Below are 16,604 nucleotides of genomic sequence, written 5' to 3'. Positions count from 1 at the left end.
ATCAGCTTGCTAACACATGGTTGTCCTTTTAATGGTAAACAAAACTCAGAACTTCAATATGGCTGCCACGGCCAGGCTATTGAGCTCACCTCTCTTACGACCCACCTTGTTTCGGAATGAACCCACCTGAGTAGTAATCACTTTGTGCGCACCCGTATCAATCTTTTCCGTCAATCTGCTCCTCCCGCAAAATCGTTCACTTTGTCATGAATGCTACGGTTGAACAGTTGGTTCGGTGCTGAGGATAACGAATCCGTGTGGTGTTTGCGGAGGTTTTCTTTATTGAAACGTGCGTGTATTTCATTTCTTTGTTTACTATTTTCGCGGTTGCGTTTCGAGTTCTTCGAGTTTTGGCGTTCGTGCCGTGCACGCTGCCGATAGGAACAACTGCCTACGTCGCCCCGTTTGCACTACAAACTCCTTTTTCTTCGCTCGTTTCACGTTCCTCAGGTGGTGCTGTGGAACAATACAAGTGAAGCAGACCTTGTGGCGATAGGTGGTTAGGTTGCAGAGGTACAAGCGTCCGTGAATCATCGTGACGCACAGCATCTTAAACCCAACTTCACAAATAAAAAGCGCAATAATGAAAATCTGGACATCAGAGCACGTTTTCAAGTAAGTATGCGAGATCGGGGTTGCTACGCCAGTCGCCAAGAGCAGCATAGATTCGTCGTTATGTAAATGTAGCGCATCGCTGTGAAAAACATTTTTTGACAGATACCGTCCGCGTGCGTCTGGAATATTCTGCTACATCGTTGCTTGTTGTATATTTTTCTGCTCAAACGAACCAAGTGGTATCGTAGACTTCCAAGTGACTGCTCTAATTTTCGTCAATTAACAAACGTTCGTGTTTCATCTGTGCAAAGCTCAGCAAAGAAGATCAAATTCAAGCTCGTTACGAAATTGAGCAGCAACTGGTGCGATGGTGTGTGTGTGCGGGTTTGTGAAACAGAAGAAACGTCACTTTGACGCTTTGTTTATGAGTGTGCGAAGCGAAACGCAATCCGCTTTTGCACAACATTCCTGTGTGAAACAGCTGGCGAGTCGATTTTGATCTTTTTTTCACACTGCACCTGAAACACATGTGATCGACTTAGTTTCTCAAATATTTCTCTCCGCGATCGCGGTTGATCGATGCTTGCAACCGACATGGAGATGATTTGCTTTGGTCCATTGAACTCGGATAGAGGAGGCGAGTCGTTTGACCGTAAGCCATCTGTTTCTTGTATTTCCGTAAAATGTTGGCCACAGTTCAATAGCATTCCGCGGAACCTTACCCAACCTTGACTTTCTCCACCGCTCAAGGTAATCCACTGTTGAGAAACGTTCCGCATAACGACAAAGTTTTAAAGGGCTGGGAATCGTTTGTATCAGATCGAATGGGAAACAATTGCATTAATCGATCTCTAGCAACAGTTGCTAAGAAGCTAACTTTGATTTAAATTTGTTTGTAACAAGACCCAACATTAACTGATTAAACATTAATAATTGATCCATTCTCTCTCCAATGCCGTCTAATTACAGCCATCCCTGGGAAACCGTAGCACAGGCCGCCTGGCGCAAGTACCCGAACCCCATCAACACAGCCGTCATCGGAACCGACGTGGTGGAACGAAGGGTCGTCGATGGCGTCCTGCACACGCACCGGCTGGTCAGCTCCAAATGGTATTTCCCACAGTGGGCACAAAAGGTAATTTCCCACCCGGCCAACCCGTTTAGTTTGGTTGGCAAAGATTTTGTCTTTTGATTCAAGCGGCTTTTTCGATGATCTAGACGACACGAAAACCTTCTTGGGCTGATCTTTCGCCGGTTCGCTTCTTGAAAACGGCGTGATAAAAATACACTACCTACTGTCGCTGTATTGGGTATTCGCGTGTACGCCAAGTAAAATGATCCACGCTTTTACCACTATCTCAGCTTAGGGCTTGTAGGGGTAGTGTTAGTGCTTGTCGACGAGTGTGGCCACCGTGAACGGAATGTGACTCTAAATTTACTATGACAATTTTCACCTTCGTCATGAGCACGCGTCATCGTTTCACATGCTGTGCCTTTGCGCAAACTCCTCCGCATTGCCTCTGCGCGTGCACGAGCATCCATGTGGTGTTAGCTCGTGGCTTATCTAATTCCCCGTCCGGTGGTTACCCTCTCGACCCAAACCGCTGACAATGTTCTCGAGACGCGTTCTTCGGAGGCGAGGGTTTCCTTTCTTCACTGTCTAGTCAGATGCAAGCAACGACGGCGTCTTCACAAACACTTGAAACCCTACACTTCCGATGATCGGTCAAAGCGTGTGCACGCGTTGGTTGCATGAACGATTCAACGAACGGTGAAATCGATGCCAATTTATGCTCTAATTGTTGTAGCATTGAGTTTGTCAAGGAATTCTCCCAAGAATTCAAAGCGGAACGTACTGGAAAATGTGTCTATGTTTAGACAACACATATAACTATGTCCCTTTATATAAGCACGTTTGTTTGTTTTTCATTCTCGTCCCATAACAATGGACATTTCATCATGCTTCTCACCATGTGAGAATATATTCCTAAAAGTAATACGTCACTGAACTGAACAACCATACAACTCACAAGTCATTAATTAGAAATCGTCACGAAGCCAATAGATAAGAACATTTAGCGTCCATATGATGGGCCAATACAAACCAACCACTTCAACCGCCACACACTACCAGTGGGGCAATTGTGAGCTTGCGTTGATTAGCACCTGTGTAGCAGCATTGCCTCGTGCCCGGCAACAACCTCGATGCCCTCGGCCAAACTTTCCATGTGCAAACTACGTTTTTTGCCAATTCTTATCAACTAAGGCAATGTTAATACCAGTACGCGTGACCAGACACGCCGATTTGGTTGGTGAGTTTGGTAAAGAAGAGAAGCAAGGAAGTGTGTTGCGGAAAAGTTGATAAGATAACGACAAACGCGCTGTGATGATCTTTGGACTGCCTGAGGATGCAATTCATTCGTCATGCTCGCCGTGTCGGTATTCAACAAGGGGAGCTTTAGTGGACTTAAGAAGGTCGCAAAGATTTCCTGTGACTCCGTTAACGATTAAATTTATATCTAAAAAGATATCTGTGGCTGCAAAAAGATTTATACCATAAAAGCACGCTAATTGCGTGAATAAAATCAAGTTTTATTAAAAGTTTAAAGGCATTCTCAAACCTGTATTGTAAACTAGACATAAACAAGCCCATGGAAAATGCTTCTCATGATTTTTTTTTCAATTCAACTCTGAATGTTTTAGGACATATGCAATATTTTTCTTATTATCTACCCATGTTTTTTGTACGCAAAAAATCCAATTTCATATATCTTTTTGATTAAGAAGGCAACGAGATTCATAATCTTATTCATATTCGGATTTACATATTAATCTGTCTGCAGGCTGTAATTTAATAGTAAATAAGAGTTTTATCATTTTTACGTATTTTAATAAACATAAAAAATAAAAGTAATCCACCATTAATCAAACGGATAAGTAAGGTCAAAAGTATTAATTGCTAGGAATTGAATTTGTTTTCACTGCTCAAAAAAGAATTGTCGCATCGTTCGTCGCATTTAATTCTTGATAGGTAGTGTTTTGCGCTTGTTATCGCAGATGATGCTTTTTTCCTGATGTAGAAAGAGAGTTTATACAGGCCCGGTTGAGCTGCGGTTATTGCGTTGTGCTAGGACAAGGTTAACAGGTGTTTTGGATCCCATTAAATTCGGAAATTGTTAGGCGTGTGGTGTATTAGATCTTTTTTTACCCTGTTGTTCTTGCCGCTTAAGATGTAATTTAACTGTTTTTCTTCTTTTTCATTCCCTACAGCTCATTGGTTCCCCAAACGTCTGCTACGCTAGTGAAAAGTCAACCGTCGATCCGAAGGAACGGCTTATGACACTGAAGACGATCAACCTCACCTTTGGCAGCTTCCTTTCAGTGTACGAAACGCTCAGCTACGTTCCACACCCGACTGACCCGTCCAAAACGCTACTGAAGCAGGAAGCGACGGTGCAGGTCGAGGGCGTCCCACTGAACCGGTACATGGAGGACGTGCTGACCAAGAACATCAGTACCAATGCGGGCAAGGGTCGTCAGGGTTTGGAATGGGTGATAGGGAAGCTGAATGCTGAGGTAGGTGAAGAAGTAGCAGTTTATTGAATGCGGTTTGCTTAACGATCTGGTTTTCGATTTCTTCCACCGTAGATGAAAGAACTGGCCAACAGTGCGGCGAACAGTACGAACGAGATCCTGACACACACCAAGAAGTCCCTGGACGACATCACGGACCAGGCCCGCAAAAGTATGGACGAACTCAGCGCGACCGCTCAGAAGATACACATATAGTAACAAGCGGTGTGCGGCGGCAGCGGCTTCTATGGCCAGTGGTGGTGTGCGAGGGGACGGTCCTACTGCTGCTAGTGGCGGGCCTGGAGAAGATACTAAGACTACGGGAGGAGGGTCACAATCGTCGAGTGCTGCTGGCAGTGGAACTCCTCGTGGTGGACCACTATTTCGTCCGGGTTACTCCGCTTCTTCACCGTCGCGTCCGGGGTCATGCCCGGGGTCCCTTGCGGCGTCTTCTTCGACTCCTGATCGGACGCAGCATTCGCACACATCAGGTAGTGCCAACGACACAACAAGCACTACAAATATACCGATCAACCCGACGGTGACGATGGTGTCGAACAGTCGGGCTAACTCAAGCGTAACCGCAGCTACTAGCCGTGGTCCTGGTAGGGACAATACAACCAACGCCTCCAGCCGTACCGGAGGAGAGGAACTTTCGCCATCTTCTGCTTCTTCAACCGGACAATCATCTTTACCATCACCTTCATCATCATCAGCATCATCATCATCCTCCGATTTCCGAGCGAATAGTGGAAGTTGATGTACCCTACCCTACTTAGTTCCCCCTAGCTCGAAAAGATCCTTTCATCCCAACTCAGCTCGCTACTCTACTTGCAGCTTCAGGTTCCGGATGAATTTCCCTTCCTAGAAAGTACTGACTACTTATTTCATTCTTGCTCCCTCTCTCTTTTTCCTTTTCAATCTACGTGTTCCCTCCAGTATGCCATTGTTTTGTATTAGTAATTTATACGCAAATACTGGTGATAAAATAGAGTAACGAACGAATGGAGCTCGTTTTAAACATAAACCAAATGAAGTTTGCTACTGTAGTGCTGTTGGAAAATGCGAGAAAAAAACAGTGCAAAACCCGCAACAAAAGGAAAAGAATGTTAAAGAAAGAAAGCTGACGAACTGGGGCTGAGGCAAAAGAACCGTAAGATTGAAGACGACAAAGACACTCCGTTAGAACGAAAGAAACATGACGGCTTCGATAGAAACATGTTTCTTTGCATGCAAACAAATTACTTCATAACTATGTTGTATAAGTAGTGGACACATTTTGCTAGGAAAACAGAGTAACTCAACCTACATGAGAGGAGATTTGTGAATGCAAAGTTGCACTAACGTTTTTTTTTTGTTCAGTTTTGTAAGAAATTCAATGCGCTTAGAGCAATAAAACATTGACGTTGAGCTAGCAAATTTTCCATTTCACACCTCGTTCCATCGAATGTAGGCGGTTAGGTTAAATATAATTAGGAGTTTTTCAAATAGTTGCCTCACCTTTTCAACCAGATTACTATAAGTACACACATTCGAGTGCATGACGAGTACACGAGCAGGTGCATGTTAAAAGATATCATTATTTGCGCGGGGAAATTCGGGAATGAGGGAACTGTATTTTCACGATTGAACTTTGCAAAACATTTGTTTGATTTGACGTTTAACATTGAAATGGTATGACTTGCCTCCTTATGCTAATGTAAGTTTGCCTTGTGAATTATGGAGCGGAGCATATCGGAGGGTAACACCCGTCAGAAATATATGAAAATTCACAAAAACCGCTTTGAAGTTGTACTGTACAAAATAAAACACACAGAAACGACTGTGTGAAGTATGAACACGAACGAAGGAAATGTTCCCAGATTACGAATAGCGTTCAAGGACACCCATTTGCAAATTCTAAATGATTCCGTTTGGTGGTTTTGGTACATAATTAAAAGCGTCATTTATGATTATATTTAAGATAAAAAAATCATAAACAACTCCGGTAGCATTAATCGATTAAATGGGCATTTTTCCCCAATTTATCAATCGAAAACACGTTGCTACAGGAATGCCGATCATGTTATCGTATTCAAATGCATCGATTTATGCTACTTGGGAAAAGTGAAGGACTATCGTAAGTTGGAGGGGCGTTTTGTGCTTGATTTTGGTTTGTGAATTGAAGGATTTATAAAACATTGTAAAATAACGAACGTGATAGGTTTTCAAGCAACGTTTACTTGTGAGATCACATCAAAATCGCTAGCTTTCTGTTACGCAATCATGTTCGCTCCACCAAGCGAAACGAACATACCGAAGAGAATTATAAAAGACATAAAATAAAGGAATGAAAAATTAGTTATGGTTATTTGTTGTTATTTGTTTTTTGTATTGTTGTCTTTTTCCTTGCACATTTCCCTTTGCGCTAATTTATATTGTGTCACCTTTTCTTTCAATTGTACAGTGAAAGACAATGCTAGATAAAAATTATTTTTATTTTTTCATCATATATTTACAAATGATTTAGGGTTTCTTTGTTGTTTTTTTTAAGATTTTTGAGTTTCTTTTTCATTAATTTTTAAATATTTGTTTAAATTTAATTTAAATGTGGCAACAATAAAGAATTAATCATTTTTTTGCACAGTTTTCTTCGCATTTTTCTTGTTCTGCTGTTTCTCTGTCCATACGAATTATATTATTTGTTAAGTGAGTCAAGGGGAGGGGAGAAAAGGTAAGTGAAAGTGTTTTTCCTAACGTAGTGCTTCCTGTTCGGCTCAAACAATATCGCAATGCACCATAGCTATGTCGGCTCCTGCCATTTTCGGTTACCTAATCCACATTCCGGGCGGAAAACAGGCCCCTTTTAAACTAACCCCGAAATGGCTCCTCCTAATGCGGGAGGACATGTTCAAGAATGTAAGTGTTACTGTCAGGTGTGAGTGTATGTGGAATATGGCTGGTTTTGGTCTAGCGAGGTGAAGCTGGCTTTTCGTATTTCTTCAATTATTCCATAGAGATGTAGTCGTAAAATCTTTTCGCACCAATCGGTTATGTTACTGCCTTTCGGATTTTTACTGTTCCTTTTAAACTAGCTATCGAGTTTTTAAATATGCTTTACAGTTCTCTTTTTTTTTATTTACCCCTCCTGTGCCCTAAAGAGAAAGGTTGATGATTCTTTACTATTTCTTGTTTTCGCGAGATCTCGTTTTCCTTGTTTCCTCCTCTCTTTTTACCTTTGTGATGCCATTCGGATCATAAAACCGCCTCAATTTGTTTGTCTGTGCATATAATGTTTGGTTCTATGAAAAATAAATTCGAGAAACATTGTTTGATGTACCACAGAGAGAAACGAATTGAGCCCAAATGAACCGATTCGACTTGCTTTCAAAAACATAAGCTATTATGTTTTTGTCTTATATTCACCATAGATATTTCCTAGAAAAACGGAAGATGGACGATGTTGAAACATCCATGCACTAGTAAACAAATCCCGAAGCACATCGCAATCATAATATCTAAGTTTGTTAAGACTATGTCAATTTTAACAAATTCGAACTAGAACATATCAAACCACTGGCTGTAAGCAGTGCAATTGTTTGGAATAATATTTTAACATAAACAACATAACACGCCACATTGTTAGTGGCGTTGATTGAAGTAATCTAAGTAAGTACCCCAGGCTAAGTTTAATTGAAAGTTAATCAAAAAAGCTAGATCGGTCCTTTTTCATACCTGGCAGTAGGTCCAACGTTGGTGGTGTTTATATGTATGTATGTGTGTGTGTGTGCGTGTGTGTGTGTGTCTGTGTGAGTGTTTAAATTTTAATAAAAGAGGAAATTATGCTAGAAAAAGGCTTGCATCTGGCATAATGTGCCAGAAAGCTTGTGAGTCGGACAGAGAAATCATTCACTCGTTTCGAGTCTTTCCTTTGTCATCCACTTTGGATCTTGCATCCTTATGGTCGATCGTTGCTAACAACAGAACGAACATAAAAAACCAATAACTTCCAATAACCCTTTTCACCAACCTGTATGTACAAGGACCTTGCCAATGCGCGGTAGCGTTACAGTGTTACTTTGTCGCTTTTATTTTTCAATCCTTTGTTTGCGTGTATGTGATTTTTTTTTTTTGAGTGTGTAATATCGATCAATTTGCTTATCGAATTTTCTGCGGTGACTAAATTGTTGTTTATTATTTGAAGAATATTTGAGGAAATAAGAGGAAATGGCTTGTTTTTCTTTTCCTTTCAGTGGCGTAATAGTACTTTTTTACATATGTTTTGTTTGAATTGTTTCGATTATTTTATCATTTGTTCACTTGTTCACCTAGTAACCCCGTTTTTCCATTCTGTTTGGTTTGCTATATTTTATTCTCTAACGCATAAACATCCTTCGGTCTCGCTTTACTGCTCGCTCTTTTCTCTTTCTTTCTCTTTTTCTCCTTCATTACTATCATTTCTGCCTACTTTGCTCATTTGCTAGAACGAATGCGGGTAAAACTTGGGAAAGAATAGCTTTTTACTCTGTTTTATATTACAGCTCTTGTTTTCTTTCTTCTCTTTGCTTTGCGGCGCTCATTTATACACCCACAAGCATTCGTAGAAACATCCATACAATACCAACACGGATCGTCCCCTTAAGTAATCGCGAGGGGAGTTCTTTGTTTTAATGAATCTTTAGTGCGTCGTCGAGTATTTTTTTATGGGGCCGCACAGGAGTGCTATTACTATGCGATTCGTTTTCCACAGTTCTCCCGGTGTCTTGTGTTCTCTGTCTGTTGTCTCTGTTCTCTACTACATCGTCTCTTTTATATCAGTGCAAGGCAATTGGTATATAGCAAATATATTTTGTTTTGTAGTTTTTTTTTCTTTTTTCTTCTGCTTTTTAATATATTCTCCAGTGTTGACTTACGCGTTAGTTTAATATCCATAGATTGGACTATTTCTTCGCTTTCTTTCCTCCATTTTAGCTTTTTTACAAATAGAGAGTTCTTGATTGAGAACCATCACCCACCACAGTGTATTGGTTTTTCTCCTGCAGCGTTTTTCTTTAATCCTCTCCACATTAGCCATGTCTATCTGTCTTGTTTCCTCACTATATTTTTTTTTTGTTTTCAAGTACTCTGATAATAGTTTTATAATCACAATTCGGCAACAGATTTCTTTTGCTTTCTCAAGTTATTTAACGGTTTTATGCTGGGAAGTTTTACATTTGCATTCATTATGCCGTGTCCAACTGCCAAAGCATCTGTTTAGTTGCTTCCAATTATTTTTCTTCGGATCGCACAATTCGTCCTTCTATGTCTTCACTCTCTATGCCAACGCCTAATTTTTTAATTTTTATTTTTCTGCCTTCTTCCAATAATCAATCGAAGTAGAAGAGTTGAAGTGTTTACTTGTGTGTGTTAGTATATATGTATGTATGTATGTCATAGATGGGTGAAAATGTATATTGTTGTCGTAGCAATGCGGTATAATAGAATTAGAGAAAGGATAATGTTACCTAGAAAGGTTTGATTCAATTCTATTTCATGTAAAATCTTTCCGTTTTGTCAGCAAGTGGTTGTTGTAGTTTAATTCACCTTCAATATGGGAAAAATCCCAAACACCACTCTCGGGATTCAAGAAATGTTTTATAATGCCATTTTCTCTGTTCAAATTTAACGAATGCGAATGCTGCGGAAGAGTGGAAAATATTGGTCAAACGAACCCTTAGCGACCGTGTTTCCTTGAAGCTGTGAAAACTTTGCAATAAATTAAGAAAAAAACTATTATTATTTATGAGAGGAATAGAATATACAACACTATTCATGCGGTAGTATTGTTTCTCTGCAGTTTTTACATTGATCATAGATGTATTCTATAAATTTTGTCTTAACGATTTCAAATTCAAATTAATGCTACCGCCTTCTCAGACATGGTTTGGTATAATTTTGCTTCGTTATCCTTTCGTTTTTCTTTGATTTTCAGAGGGCTGTTATGTTATTCTTCCAGTGTAGTGTCTGCGTGTGTGAGTGCGCTTATGAGGCAGAGAACAACAATTTTACATGCTTGTCGAAACCATATCATTTCAGGTAACCAGTGCCGCTTTTCAACATCTTCGCCCTATCTCCTTGTTTTGCCATTGTTTCTGTTTTTACATTGCACAACTTTTTCCTTCCATTCAATCCGCTTAACTTGAAACATTTTTCATGTTCTATAAATTTCGATTTTCTTATTGCATTTTTTTTGTCCAGACGCTTATCATCCTTTGTGTTTCTTACGCCATATGTTACATTGTGTTGCATGTTTCATCGTAAGTAGCGAGTTTTTTTGCGATCTTCCCGATACGTCCTTTCTCTACCTTCACCACCAAACCTCGAAATAAGCCAATCAACGATCGAGAGAGGGGAAAGAAAAGCTTATTTATCATAAATTCAAGCTCTGCATAATTCGCCGTGATTCGTCGATAAGGTGTGGTTTTGTAAGTGTATTCATTTTATTTTATTTTTTACATTACGAAAGGCTGAATAAGGAGGAAAAAGCGTCGATCCCTCCCTTCGGTTTTAATCCGGCGCAGGCATCGTGTAAGCAATCTGAGGAAATGGGAGAATCGAGCTGAGACCGCTCGACTTTTGCGGCCGGTGACTCCGGTCCCGTACTGTACAAAATCATTCCGCTTCGGGTATAGTTTACCGTAGAATTCGGCATAAACAATGTTGCTGTTCTTCGAACGTGAAGTTACGAATGCATCGATTCAATATGCCCCTTAACATACGAAAGATAATAATATTATTATTACGATTGTTCCGTTTATAAGTTGGTAGGTTTTTTTTACAAAATGAGAATTTCCACCGTCGTGTACGCTTCATGTTAAAGTCAAATTCTTATGTGTAAGTGTGTGTGTGTGTGTGTGTATCTGTGCTTGGGAGAAAATGCATATCTTCATCGGGTCGAGCACTGTCGCCCTGAAAATAGTGTTTCTTATCATATGCTAATTCTCACACACATACAATCACACAGTCACTTACTTACACGTAAATCACACCCTTCCAGCACACTCATCTCAAGGAGGTGTAAATGTTTTTGTTTGTTAAATGTGTGTAGTGTTCATGCTTCGGCTTTTTATATTAATTGGATGAACAATTTACAAATTACCTAAATTTAAATTTAAAGCTTTTCTCATAATCTACTGCATGGTTTTCTTCGCTCAATGACTTTTTTTTTGCTATTTAAGTGAGTTATTTTTTCCATTCCTTCAAAATCACTATCGCCTTCGACTACCCCTTTGCTCTCGGCACTAAGCAATGCTTGTTACGCTGACTCGTTTTAAACTTTATTTTCGGATACACACCTTCTGACGCTTTTTTATGAAAACGGATTCCACCGATTGCCATTCATCAGTGTTTACTTAAATGAACGCTTTGCATTTCCCTTCACGTGTCGTGTTAGTCTACTTATTGTTTTTGAAATAATTTTCTCAGAACCAATACACATACTTCCGGAGGAAACTCTTGCCAGCAGAACCAAATAGCCATGGAGTGTTTGGAGATGTGTGGTTTGCTTATGGTCGTTTCGTTTGGCACAATCAAATATCATTTCTTGTGATGCTTTAGTAGTAGGCAAAAGTATTCATTTTCTCCTGCAACAGCGATTGCATCACGGAGAGTTTGCACAAACAAATGCACTCGATATCGTGTGCAGAAAAAAAAACGAACTATTTCCTTTATCTGTGCCAGAGAGTAATCCTAATAGTACGGAAAATGGACTCCGGGGAAACAGATAAGTTTAACTGGACAATGTTCCGTTCCGTTCTGAATTGAACATGCTTTTTTGGATCTGCTTGTGTTAAATAATCTTTAATGAGATAAATGAGAAAACAATCACTCAACTTATGATTCACAAATATGGTCTTGTTTCGCGCACATTCAGCGCAATTTGCATGTTTCACTGAAGCTCGCCATCACTGTGTCTCTTGAGTTTTGATGGATCAGGCCGATTGCTGCTCAACCCATGCTCCACTTCTTCACATTTCATACCGCTTCCCCAACGCTTTACAGTTAAATCTAGATTCCCTATTCATTCTATCATCCTGCGTTATGGCCCTATTCGATTGCATGCGGATTTGTGCGAGCCTCTGCGCAACCTCCCAACGAAGATCATCAACTCGAGGAGCTTCGACACACCAGGGCTAGCAGTGCGGTAGCAGGAAGAGCGTACGCTTCAGAGGGAGCTTGAACCGTGCGGAAGAAGGGGGTGACTAGCCGGGTGTGGGGGGCGGTAAAATAATAGGCGACGACTGACTCACCTATGCCTTTATCACTGGTGTTCCACTCCCGGTGGGGTACAGAAACACTAGAAAACTCCACTACGTTCAGAACGCTCAACAAGATCAACAGATCAACCGGAAGGAAGAAATACGAATACAAAACACAAACCCACTAAACGCTAAGCCTTTCACACCTGCTCGCTCATTTAGCTGGGGGGTGGACTTGGACTTCTATTTTATTTTGCTGAAGGACTTGCCCCTGCAGGAAGCTAACCACAAGCGGTATGAATAGTTAACACAGAACAGGCATCTAGAAAAACTCGGACAGGATAAGATCTAGAGAAAAAAGAAGGAGGAGATAAGAGGAAGAAACAGAAGAACAACGATAGAAAATAGTCGGACAGTTTAGTAGAGTATTAATTGAGAAAAAATGAGAGAGTTCAACAGGAAAAAACAGAGAAGGAATTGGACATTGGTCCGAAACGAAAAAAAATTGCAAAAAACAACGTAGTGCTAAAAAAAATAGGAAATTTTACAATTTCTAAATAACCGGATTTATCATCAAATGATTGTGCCATTCTTGAATATCATGGCTCATACGGTAATGGCAGTGATTGATTGAAGGAAGTACATAAGGAATCAAACGAAACATAATACTCTGAAAGAGTTAAATGAAACTTGTGAAAATCAACACAAACTTTACAGATACAAGGTTTTTCAAGTTGTAAAACCATACGCTAAAATACAGCTACATGTTTGAGAAATTTCTGGCTATCTATAAGGTGTTAGTAATTAAATCAAACAACAATCTCGGGACTTGCTCAGTGTGGAGTGAAAACTAAACCAAAGATGTAATCAGCCAAGAGTTTGCAAAAATAATGCCACATAAGAAAAGTATCGATTCATTTTCCAGGACAGACAAGCAGGAGATAATAAAAATGTCGAAGGATGTAAGCTTCCTTTTTTGTCACCGGAACTGGAATGTACCATGTGTACCCTGAAGACACACGCACAGAAACACACACACACGCGCATCCATACACGCAGACACACATCAAATGTTGTGTGCGATAGTGGAAGGAAGTAGGAAGAAGTGAGCGGACTTTTGCTCTTCCCTTTTTCGCCTTGGAACGTCTCGTCATAAGGGGCCGCCATCTTACTTCCCTTGCTCACACCCGGTCAATGATACTAAGCTACTGTATGGCTATGTACACGCAGTTCATGGAAAAACGTCGGCTTCCTTCAACGCTCCCCGACCAGAGCACACATAGGAATTGGATCAGGATGACTCGCACGACGGACGCACCTCGCGAAGAACAAACGGAAACGAGGCCTTTGCTCTCTTCACTGTTGCACACCCCTGACGTGTGTGTGTGTGTGTGTGTAGGTGCATATCTGTTTATCTGTGTGTTTGTGTGTGGTGGTGTTGAATGTATTAAAGCGTGTGTAAGAAAGAAGTAGGAAGCACAATAGAAAAGTGACAATAGGAGCTGCTTCAATCGCTCCGAACCTATCGTCGTGTGTAAGGATCCGATCGTGGTCGATCGATACGTGTGTCTGTGCGTGAGTGGATGACCATAACAAGCTTGCCAAAGTGTTTATTTGTTCCGCAAAGTAATCGACCTGCTTGTGGCAAAAACGTTTACTCGATCGTCGGACATCATCACATCAACGATCCCTCACAGGAAGATCACATAGTTGGAAGTAGAAGTCTAGGTGTCACTGTGCGTGTATGTGTGTGTGTGTGTGTTGGTGTTGGTGTTGGTGTTGGTGTGGGGTTTAGTAGAACTCATCGTACTCGAAACCGTCGTCCTCTTCGCTGTCCGGCACGAGCTTCTCCTCGTCGACGGAGCCAGCATCGCTCGTCTCATCCTCGGTACGACTCTTCGCCCTACCTCGCCGCATGTCAACCATCCTCCGACCGGCCTCACCCGCCTCACCAGTCTCCCCCTCACCGGCGTCCTCATCCTCGTCTCCCACTTCGTCACCGGCGCCATCGTTATCGTCATCATCCTGATCCCATCCCTATATCCACGATTCCTACATGGCGTTCAGTACCCTTCTATTATTACCGCCCCCACGGTGCGGACTGTAGTCGTCCCGGTCGCGGTCCCGCTCGGGCATGCCGCGGCGCACCGATTGCTGGCCGGGTGCGGCCACCAGCTGCCGCGGCCCGCCCTGCACCGCGTACCCCCGGTTCAGCTCGCGATCCCGCTCCCGATCCCGCTCGCGCAGCAGCTCGCGCTCGTGTTCCAGGATGTCGCCGCTCAGATTGTGCCCCCGGGCGTGCGCCGCCCCGCTGCCACTACTGCTACTGCTCGCCCCCAGCCCCACCAGCTCCCTTCGCTCCCGGGCGACCGGGTCTCTCAGGTCGCGCATGTCCCGACTATCGCCCCGCACCATCCCCCCACCGCCGACACCCCGGTCGCTACCTCCTCCACCCCCGCCGCCTCCCAATCCCCCGCCACCCCCACCGCCACCGCCGCTGCCTCCGCCGCCGTAGTCGGCGGGTCCGTAGTTGCGCTCGTTCAGCAGATCGTCGTCGTTGATGTCGTAGTGCAGCATGTCGCGCTCCCGGGCGTGCAGTCGCTCCCGGTCCCGCTCCCGGTCCCGCTCGATGCGATCCAGCCGGTCCCGGTCGCGGTTGTCGCCGTGCCGGTTCGAGGTCGGCCGTCTACTACCACTACTACTATTACTATTGTGATGATATGATGCACCTGAGGGGAAAAAGAAAAGGAAGAGGGGTGGAAAACAAACGCACAAACGGTGAGTTTTGCGAGACCGAAAGCGGCAGGACAGACTGGACTGGACGAGGCGGAGCGTTCAAAACACACGCACATGACAGACGGAGCACGGAGAACTACAGCAAATACAGGGCGTGTGACCCATCGTCCTTACAGCTTATCAGATAGTAATTAAGGGTAGGCGCAATGGTTGGCCGGTTTGAACAACGCGTTGGGCAGCGGAACAGTAACACAAACGGACGAAAATCATACAAAGAAACGTGCAAAACTGTAAATAGCAATTCAAACCTACGGGAAGCTAGTTAGAATCGTCCCTAATGTACGGTATTTATTTAGATAACCAAGAATCGAAATAACAACTGGAAAATAGTCAACGGAGCCTTATATTGGCCAAATGAAGCACCTTTATCAAGACGAAATCATTCGCTGATTGAGTGTCTAACTGGCTCAAAAGTGGGACATGGTTTTGTAATGTTTTCCATCTTTTGTTGAAACTTTGAACGAAAACTAATGGGTAACAAGGAATTGAAGCATGCAATTGAATGATATACTTTCCTTTTGATTGAATCGATAAATACTTTAAACCATTGATAAAACAAAGTTAATACTCTCATGATTTTTCTAGCAACATTTAAAAATGACATGACATTATGAAATTGTTTTAATCATTCGTTATCTGAAACTTTTCATCTCTAAAAAAATATAAAACTTCAGATGTCTCATGACAGGCCAGGGTCCTTGGCAAAATGCTATTTCAAAATCTTGAAAACAGTTCCACAATAACCAATGGAGGCGCCCAGTCTCCCACTGTCTGGTTTTTCATGTTAACGCATTTTTCACACAGTTAGAGTCACACTAGTAAGGTTGTTAGTACAATAACAGTTCAAGCAGCGTGTAAAAGTGGAACTCAACTAAATAAAAACAAAACAGGAAACGTACCTTTACGAGATGTTTACCAGCTCGTACCGGAAACCAAAACAAACTTATAAATAAATGTCCAAAACATTCCAATGCAAATCGCGCGTTTGCTTGATTGTGTCCCGGAAAGAAATGAGTTAGCACCAATTTCACCGAGCAAACAGTTAGAAGAAAACGTTGCAGAATATATCCAATATTTTCTTCCAAAACACAAGTTATAGCAAAAACATATCCAATAAGTTTTCCTGCACACCTCCTCCAGGTGGCCCTTTACAGCGTGTCTTCGACGTCGGCCATATTAAAGACTAAAACGGATAAGAAAACAAATAAAATAAAGAAAACAACAATGCATAAATCAATGAAAGTAAAAATATGAAGGTAAAACATGTATTCAATGTGCAAGATCATTTGAATTGAACGATACAAAACAATCAAACGACCCACATAGTTACAGACAATAAGAACTCTATTGAGATAAATGTCTGATGTCAACTCTAGAAAATTGTAAAGTAATGAAATATAAACCTGTTTTGTCAAACAAATAAATCCCAATAAAGGACTCAAACTAAAATAGCAATCTCTAAAC

At 41.8% G+C, this 16,604-nt stretch overlaps 2 protein-coding genes across 2 annotated transcripts in view; one reads left to right on the top strand and one right to left on the bottom strand.

Moving 5' to 3' along the window:
* The first annotated feature begins 206 nt into the window (after positions 1–206).
* LOC131266438 (protein slowmo) lies at positions 207–5,160 on the top strand. The gene is made up of 5 exons (XM_058268959.1): positions 207–289; positions 451–615; positions 1,525–1,690; positions 3,826–4,131; positions 4,204–5,160. The coding sequence occupies exons 2-5, from the start codon at positions 584–586 to the stop codon at positions 4,342–4,344; spliced, it is 645 nt and encodes a 214-aa protein (XP_058124942.1). The 5' UTR covers positions 207–289; positions 451–583; the 3' UTR covers positions 4,345–5,160.
* A 9,236-nt stretch (positions 5,161–14,396) lies between these two features.
* Positions 14,397–16,604, bottom strand: part of LOC131265793 (voltage-dependent L-type calcium channel subunit beta-1) — a 14,678-nt gene continuing 12,470 nt past the window's right edge. Inside the window, exons 12-13 of the mRNA XM_058268110.1 lie at positions 14,837–15,073; positions 14,397–14,806 (exon numbers count right to left, since the gene is read on the bottom strand). Coding sequence (XP_058124093.1) covers positions 14,397–14,806; positions 14,837–15,073 — 647 coding nt within the window. The remainder of the gene's footprint in view (positions 14,807–14,836; positions 15,074–16,604) is intronic.

The sequence above is a fragment of the Anopheles coustani genome, chromosome 2 (assembly GCF_943734705.1).
Source record: "Anopheles coustani chromosome 2, idAnoCousDA_361_x.2, whole genome shotgun sequence".
Taxonomy (NCBI): Eukaryota; Metazoa; Arthropoda; class Insecta; order Diptera; family Culicidae; genus Anopheles; species Anopheles coustani.
The sequence above is the reverse complement of the archived record's forward strand: the minus strand, read 5'-3'. Positions and strand labels throughout refer to the sequence as shown.